This window comes from Urocitellus parryii, chromosome 4 (genome assembly GCF_045843805.1).
Source record: "Urocitellus parryii isolate mUroPar1 chromosome 4, mUroPar1.hap1, whole genome shotgun sequence".
In the NCBI taxonomy this organism is placed as follows: Eukaryota; Metazoa; Chordata; class Mammalia; order Rodentia; family Sciuridae; genus Urocitellus; species Urocitellus parryii.
In genome coordinates, this window is record NC_135534.1 from 17,347,944 (window position 1) to 17,357,087 (window position 9,144).

The 9,144-nt window shown below is 36.3% G+C and overlaps 1 protein-coding gene across 1 annotated transcript; it reads left to right on the forward strand.

The window, feature by feature from the left end:
- The first annotated feature begins 7,990 nt into the window (after window positions 1–7,990).
- Window positions 7,991–8,935, forward strand: LOC144254391 (olfactory receptor 10AG1-like). Its single transcript, XM_077797540.1, has one exon. The coding sequence runs from the start codon at window positions 7,994–7,996 to the stop codon at window positions 8,933–8,935; it is 942 nt and encodes a 313-aa protein (XP_077653666.1). The 5' UTR covers window positions 7,991–7,993.
- The last annotated feature ends 209 nt before the right edge of the window (window positions 8,936–9,144 follow it).

The following is a 9,144-nucleotide window of genomic DNA, read 5'->3' on the forward strand; positions in this document are numbered from 1 at the left end:
GGCAAAGACTTGAAAACTCAGAAATAATTTGCTAATGTTGCTCCAAACAAATGAATTTTATTACTATATTCTCAAATAATGGAAGTTAATATTTAGTAAAGATCCACATTATATCCAGGAATCTTTGTTTTATAGAGTTTAGGTGAGGGTTTTAGTACAACCAGAGAACAAATTAACTCAATTGAAAGATCTATTTTGAATATGAATCTTTCCTTTCATGGCTAACTGTGGAGTCAAGAATCTTCCTGAGTAGCACATGAAAGATTAACTGTGTCATTAACCTGTGTTTAGGGTCATGTTCTGGGATAATTTTCTTTAATCTTCTCATTCTTCTAGATAAATGTGCTATTCTCCAATAGTGTGTTTGGATTTACCAGTGAAATTCCATGCAAAGATATAATAACAGACCGTGTCTCTTTAATCCTGAGTATGTTCCCTCCTGTACTACTCAGATTTCATTGTTCTCTGTTAACCTCAGTCCCTTATATTGTAGCTTCTAGTCTGCCTTTGGTGATATCTATTTAGTATGAGAAGTTTGTAGAATTTTCACTATCAAAACCTATTTTGAGAGGGTTGTAAGGCATTCTCTCAAAATATATCTCTACTTAGAACTTCAAATGTGACCTTTTGTAAAAAGGATCTTTTCAGGTGTACTTCAATAAGGATTTTGAAATGAGACCATCATGTTAGGAAGCAAATCCAAGGATCAGAGCCCTCATAAGATCAGAAGGCAGAAGAAGTTTAGAAAACAGAAGAAATCAGAGAAGAACATCATGCGAAGGTGGAGGCACAGACTGGAGTGATAGTGCCATGCACCAAGGAAGACAAGGGACTCCAATGGCTGACAGGGACTGGGCATGACTCTTCACTAAAGACCAGAGCAAGCAAGTCCCCAACCACACTGTGATTTGGGAGACTGGTGAGGAGAACTCTGAGAGAGTAGTTTTGTGTTGCTGTAAATCATCTATTTAGAGTAATTTGTTAAGGCAGACATAGGAAAATAATACAGCATGTAAATGATTCTATCATTAAAGTTCTTTTATTTTAATTATCTTACATGAATTGTGTATCTTGCCTGTTCACACTGGTAAAATCCCCATTTGTATTCTTCCACCCATTTGGGGAAATGCTTTGATTTTTTTTTTTGCAAAATATTACTTATCTTTTATTTTACAAACTGGATCTATGAAATGTTATCATATGGAAACACTATCTGCCTGAGAATTGTAACAGATTATATATATATATATATATATATACATATATATATATATATATATATATATATATATACACACATAATGTGGTAGTACTTGAAATTGAGTCCAAAAACACTCCAGCCCTGAGCTACTGCCCTACTTATTTTTATTTTATTTTTTATTTTGAGATAGGGTCTTCTGATGTTGCAGAGGCTGGCCTTGAAGTTGTGATCCTCCTGCTTGAGCCTCCCAGTAGCTGGGATTACAGGAATGTGCCACTGCATCTGGCTTTGAATGATTTTTTAAAGACTTTTGGTTTTCTTTTTCTTAACAATGTAAGACCAAATTGGAGTCAAAGGGGAAGCTCTGTGCACCTAGAATAAGACCTGGAGTACATCTATGCTCTCTAGTACTGCCAGCCCCACAAGGCCACGCTTTAGAGCAGCTCAGTGATAGAAATTCCCATTTTCCAAACAGAATGGAGAGCTCATCATTAATCTGAGTAAGAAAATACATCTCTCTGAAAGTGACCATATTGTCAATCAAACAGATTTTCCTCTCTATATGGGTGTCATTATTAAACCTATAGGAAAATGAATGTAGCTGTGTTGCTTTCTGTAGTTTGTTTATTTGAAAGGACTCACCAGACTGCAGTGTACTCACAGTGACAAACACATAGCTCAGTGATGTAGAGAAAAGATTCAGGCAGGCAATGGAGACCTACTGGGCAGCAGGAAATTCCTTGCATTCTCACTGTCCCACATACCAGGCTATATCTTTTGCTTGATATCAAGTGGACTGTTCAAGGAATGTGAATTTCTGGAAGGCTGAGTAAGGGGGAAGTTGAGGTGGGGTCTCATCTTTCTTGGTCATGTTACTAAGTCAGGTTGTCAAACACATTAGGGCTGTTGCCAAACAGTGACTGGTATCACCAGAGTGCTGTTAGAGCTCACACAGAACATAATGAAGTCCACTGCTCTTATCTTAAGAAAGAGCAAAACTACAGGCATCTAGTCACGACAGACATAAAGACAGAACTATTTGTCAATCAGGTATAAATCAACCGCATCTGCATGGTGATAATAACAAAATTCATAGCTTTTTAAAGTCATTGCAGTGGTTTTCTAATGGTGGTAAACAAATTACCACACAGTTAGCATGTTAAGGCAACACACACCTATCTTCTTTACTTCTGTAGGTCCTAAGTCTGGTGCAGGGTCACTAATTTCTCTACCTAGGGTCTCAAGCTGAAATCCAAGTATCTGCTGGGCCAAGCTATTATCAGAAAGATGAGGGGAAGATATTTGATTGCATGCTCAGCTTGGTTATATTGTTTCCATAATCCATTTTCTGGTGGATAGAAGACCACAGGCCCAGTTTTCTGGCTGGATATCAATGGGGTCCAGGTCTTAGCTCCTAGAAACCTGCCACATTTCATAATTCTGCCCTCTTGCATCTCTCACCTTGAAACTCTGACTTTTTCTTTAGTTCTGTTTACTCCATATAGATTGAAAGGAATTATGTGATTCGTTCAGGTCCACATGAGTAATCTCCCTAAAGTCAACTGATATTACACCTTAATTCTAAGAGAAAAATAATTTTACATTATGGGATAGATGATTGATTGAACAAATAAAATTGAATGTATGGGAGGAAGGATAAATCATCTTAGAATAGAACTTCGTAGAGTTATAATATACACAAATACAAAAATCAGGAGAAAATGATAAAAAATATACAAAATAAAACAGTAAGTGAATGTTTTTAAATGGAATCAGTGAAATTTGATGGAGACTTGCTTTGAGCCATAGAGCTAAGTAAACTGTGACAAGTTGTGTTGAGAGACTACAAAAGCCAGAACTGTCAATACCAGGAAATCAGAGATGATAAAATATGACCTCAGAAATTAAAGCATTTGCTTAGTCACAAAGTGACTATACTTCTATTTTTTTTTCTCAAATGTATGACTTCCTGGAACTGATTTTCATATTAATAATAGTAGACCTAAAATAATTTTCAATCATGTAAATTACCATTCCTTAGTAATTTATTCCATTTACAAAGTGATTTATCTTCAAAATCTTTTAGTAACAGTTCTGTGTTTTGTTTTGTTTTTTTTACTAGTATCAGAACATTACTGAATTTGAGAGGAAGTCACTGTGGAAAGATTCATGGCAGTATATAGCAAATGCCATTAAGAAACATAGAGTCATTTCAATAAAATTAATAGCAAAATCAATTTATTTCCATGTAAAAGAAGGCAAAATGATATTAAAATGCAATTAGCCCTTTATATCTATGAATTTTATATCTCTATAAAACTGAGGTTTAAAATTTTTGAAAGACAAAAAATGCCATCTGTACTGAATGTATACAGATATAATTCTTAACATTATTCCCTAAAAATATTGTATAGCAACTATATAAGTACATTTATAACATATTCCTTTGCTATTATAAATAACCTAGAGGTGATCTAAAGTTTATTACAGTGTTTTTGTACATCCAACATCATTTTACAAAAGGAACTTGAACATCTACTGATTTTAGTGTCCAATGGTGTCTTGGAAGCGGTCTATCACTGATCCTGAGGGACTACTATAATATGTAAAACAAAATAAAAAATAGCAAGTAGTTGTGAAAATTCACATAAAATATTTCAGCAATTTAATCTAGTGAACTATAAAATCATTTAAGCAAATTAGAGGAAGTAAATATGATGTTGGTGGTACATTGTTGTAACAGAAAATCCAGTATTGAAAAAGATATTTTTCTCTCAGTGTGAGCCACAAATTCAATGAAATAGAATGAAATCATATGTGTGAGTGTATGTATTGGGTGTTGTCTAACACATCAGACTGACTTGAAAATTGTTTTGGAGAAGAAGATGGTCAATAATCACCCAGGTAATGTTGAATAAGAGTAAAGTGAGGGGGATCAGTTTAGCCAACATCAGGACCTATTTTAATGCTGCAGAAACTGATAGAGTATAAATTCTAAGTGAACAATTACACATAGAGATCTCAACACACAGACAGACTTGAATAATGACAGACTTTAATAAGTCTTGCTATTTAATTGAATTTTAATGTATAAAAAAATAAATTCCTTAATATTTACTCCATAATGTTTACAAAATAAAATGGTTTCAAATACTTTATATCCTAAATATGTAATAAAACATGAAGTAATTTCAAAAGCAATTTATATTATCTTCATGGTTTTAGTTTGAAAAAATTCTATTAACACAGCCATTAACCATTGTGGAAAAAATTGATAAATTAAACTGCAATAATTAAAAATTGTTGTTGTGGGGTATAATTGACTGAGTTAAATGCATATAAAAAAATATGCCAGGCCTGGCGTGGTGGCACACGCCTGCAATCCCAGTAGCACAGGAGGCTGAGACAAGAGGATCCTGAGTTCAAAGCCAGGCTCAGCAACTTAGCAAAGCACTAAGCAATTCAGTGAGACCCTGTCTCTAAATAAAATATAAAATAGGGCTGGGGATGTGGCTCAATGGTTGAGTGTCCCTGAGTTCAATCCCCACTACCAAAATAAATAAATAAGTAAGCCATAATAAGACCCATTAGTCTGCATAATGATTATGTAGGCAACAAACAAAAATAAAATGTGCTCTTCCTCCAAAGAAGTCAAAAAGAAATGTATATATATATATATATATATATATATATATATAGAGAGAGAGAGAGAGAGAGAGAGAAACAGAGACAGAAACAGAGAGAGAGAGAGAGAAAGTTTGAGAAGAAATTTCAAGGAGAAAGGACAAAGGAGCACTTCACAAATGCCCAGGGTGAAAAATAATAATAATTCATTAGTAATATGTGGGAGACCCACCTTGCACTTGACTGAATCACACTTCCCAGCTGGGTGCTGAGGCCCTCAGAAACGTGGCAGAGCTTTCCACACCCTTCTTGGGTTTTAGGATCAGTGTCTTGTGCATGGGTGTGTCTTGCTACAGCCCCATGGGTGAAGCTATGCTCACCTGTTCCTTTGTAATCTAACCCCTTGCCCTGTTTAGGATAGAATCTTCCATGGAAGTGCCTTGTGTGTGTGTTGCCTTCTCTTACTGTGCCCTTGGGTGTGGCCTACCCAGGTGTCAGTCAACCTGCTGAGAGTGGACATCATGAAGATAGACTCAGCCCCCTGAAACCTGACCCCTAGCCTCATTTGAATAGCTTCTCCTCAATAAAAGGGGTCAGCGCATGTACACTCTTTCTCTTCCTGTGGACCCTTAAGGTCAGAGGTGCCATCACAGCGACCCCAAAGTGACTCTTGTGGGTTATTTTGCACAGCCCTGTTAGCCCAGTTCAACTGGAGTAACCCCTGAGCATTTTAGTCGTGAGAACAGAAATCCGGCAGTAAAAAGCAAACAGTGAGATGCATGACACAACTATCAGTGCATCTAAAGTTTGTAACAGGAAGCACAGCACACTACATGCATGAGTGCATAAAAGAGCAATGGCAACTCCCCACCCCCATCTCTGGCATATGAAATTTTAATTCAATTCAGCAAATAGACTGCCTTTGCCTGGAGATTCTATCTACCTGTGTTTATCCAGCAGATGCATGCATACCTGCAAACCAAGAGTACCCCCAAGAATGTTCATCTTAATATGATTCATAGCTGTAAATATTTCTCAAATGAGAATTTGAAGCAATTGTGATAATTTCACATAAGGAAACATGAGAGGTGATGAAAACTGACAAACCTAGGAACAAAAATGAATGAAGCTTTCTGAGAAAAAATAATCCTACACTAAGAATGTATTATTTTAAGTGAGTTTAAAAGAATGTGTAGAAATGCCTATCATATATATGAATAAAGGCATATATATGATAAGATTATATTCATATTTACATATTTCTACATATAAATATATTTCTACTTTTCATACTATTTTATATTTTGTTTAATGAACAAATTATTATGATGATGATGAAAAGAAAAACAATATGTTTTTTGCTAGGAGCAAATTCAAAATATGAGTTATCTTTTGCTTCCCCAAAAATATGGTACAAGGCAGGTGATCTTGCACAACATTTTCTTCCTCCTTTCTGAAAAGGATGTAATTAAAACATTTAAATGTTTCATCATTTAATAAATTAGCTTTTACTTCTAATTGAAAGATACCAGGGTCACAATAACCCAGCATTCCTGCAGAAAGCTGTAAAATCTCTGAATATAGCTGGGCATGGTGGGGCACATCTGTAATCCCAGCAACTCAGAAGGCTAAAGCAGGAGAATCACAAGTTCAAACCAAGCTCCAGCAATTAGCAGGCCCTAAGCAACTTAGAGAGAACTTAAACAGAAGGTCTGGGGATGTGGTTCAGTGCTTAAGTACCCTGAGTTAAATTCCCAGTACAAAATAATTCTGAATAATTTATCACACTCATAATTAGAGGCATCCATTTGCTGTGGAAGAAAAAGTAATAAATTACAATATAAAAATTAAGGCTAACTCAGAGAGACATCCAAAATGATGGCTCACACTAGTTTGCTCTCTGCAACTATGATCAATGTTGCAATATTCTATTAATGCATAAATTCATACACATGTACCACTTATTGATTTATTCAGAAAGTAAAGGCACTTGTATCTGTCAATTATGCCAAATTTCTATCCATAGATAAAATATATAGTAGAATTTCTAAGATTTTTTTTTCAACTACATCCTTGAAATTCTTCTTTTATGAATGAAGTCAGAAAAAGAATGTGAGGGCTGGGGATGTGGCTCAAGCGGTAGCGCGCTCGCCTGGCATGCGTGCGGCCCGGGTTCGATCCTCAGCACCACATACCAACAAAGATGTTGTGTCCGCCGAGAACTAAATAAATAAATAAATATTAAAAAAATTCTCTCTCTCTCTCTCTCTCTCTCTCTCTCTCTTTCTCTCTCTCTCTCTCCCTCCTCTCTCACTCTCTCTTTAAAAAAAAAAAAGAAAAGAAAAAGAATGTGAAAAAGAATGAGTTTTTCCAAACTTTCTGTGAATTTAATTTGTTCAGTTCATTTTGTTATTTCTATGTTAGGCTTTTCCTTGGTATTTAAAATACTACTTATAGCTGGAGATCTAGCCCAGTTTCAGAGGGCTCCCCTAGCATGCATGAGGCTCTGGTTTTAATCCCCAGGACTACACACACATACACCCCTACACACATACACACACTGAAAGAGAGAGAGAGAGAGAGAGAGAGAGAGAGAGAGAGAGAGAGAGAGCGAGCTCTTCATTGGAGAATTAATAAACAGATATATGTCAATCTAGTATGTGTAAAGATGGTATTGCTCAGTGCCCAATTTATATTAAGAAATAAAATGAATGTACTATGCCCTCTATTCCATAGAGGGCCTGAAGAGAGTGTATTCTGGCTACAGTGGGAGTTACCTGGGCAAAATTAAAGAAAGCAAATAAGCAGAAGCCTAAGAGCTCCTCTTAATTAGAAATTTAAATATGTAGGTGGAAGAAGTCCTTGGGGTAGACAGAACTGTTGATATTTAAAGGATACATGATGAAGAACAAATATATTAAAAGCAGAGGGAATATAATAAGTGGTCTCACTTTGGGTAATTTAAATATTAAAATAGTTAATCCTTATGCAGTAAGAAAGAAAAATCAAGCCATTCAAGAAAGGTAAATATGGATTCTTTTATCCTGATAGCAAGCTTTAATTTGTATACAAACTCAAAAATGAAGTTTATAACATAGTGGGAAGATGTATGTCTTATTAAACAGCTCATCCATATGAGAAGCTCATGTTCACTTTTGCTTTCCACAGATGAAACACCAGGGGAAACCAACAGAAGGAAACATAACTGCATGGAAGGAATTTGTCCTTTTGGGGTTTGCTGATGTGCCCCAGCTCCAGTGGTTTCTGTTTGGACTGTTCTTTGTCATCTACATGATCATCCTGCTGGGAAATGGAACCATTTTGGTAATAACAAAAGTAGAGCCTGCTCTCCAGACCCCCATGTACTTTTTCCTTGGCAATTTTTCCTTTTTGGAGATCTATTATGTTTCAGTTACTCTCCCCAGATTGCTCATGAATCTCGGGACCCAGAGAAGGACTATCTCTTTGGTTGCCTGTGCTACACAGATGTTCTGCTTTCTTGTACTGGCAGCTACAGAATGCTTCCTTCTGGCAGTGATGGCCTATGACCGCTATGTGGCCATTTGTAACCCTCTGCAGTACCCTCTGGTCATGAACCACAAGGTCTGTATCCAGCTGGTGGCTGCCTCCTGGATCAGTGGAATTCCTTTTCAGGTAGGTCAGACCTTCCAGGTTTTCTCCCTGCCATATTGTACTTCCAATGTAATCAACCACTTCTTCTGTGACATCTCCCCAATACTTAAGCTGGCCTGTGGGGAAACCTTCACAAATGAGCTGATGGTCTATGTGGCTGCTCTGCTGTTTGTCTCAGCCCCGTTCCTGTTAATACTCATCTCCTATATCAAAATCATCTCCACAGTCCTTAAATTGCCATCAGCCACAAGCAGAGCCAAAGCCTTCTCCACCTGCTCATCTCATCTTACAGTGGTGGTGTTATTCTTTGGATCAGCTATTATTACATATTTGAGACCTGAGGCTAGTCATTCAGCAGAAACTGACAAAGTGCTTTCTCTATTCTATACTATTGTGACTCCTATGTTTAACCCCATGATATATAGCCTGAGGAACAAGGATGTTATAATGGTGTTGAGAAAATTATTAGGGAAATAATCTAGTTGAATAAATGTATACTATATTTGCAGGACTTGTTATTTTCTGCATCTGTAAGAAAATTTCAAGTGGTATGTATATTTAGATTTGTGTCTTACCTATCTCTTCAGTAGATACTATTTCCAAATAAAATCATATTTGTTATGTTGAGGGATTATTCTGTCTCAAGTTATATGAGAAATACATGGGCCAACAAATAGCAAATCATT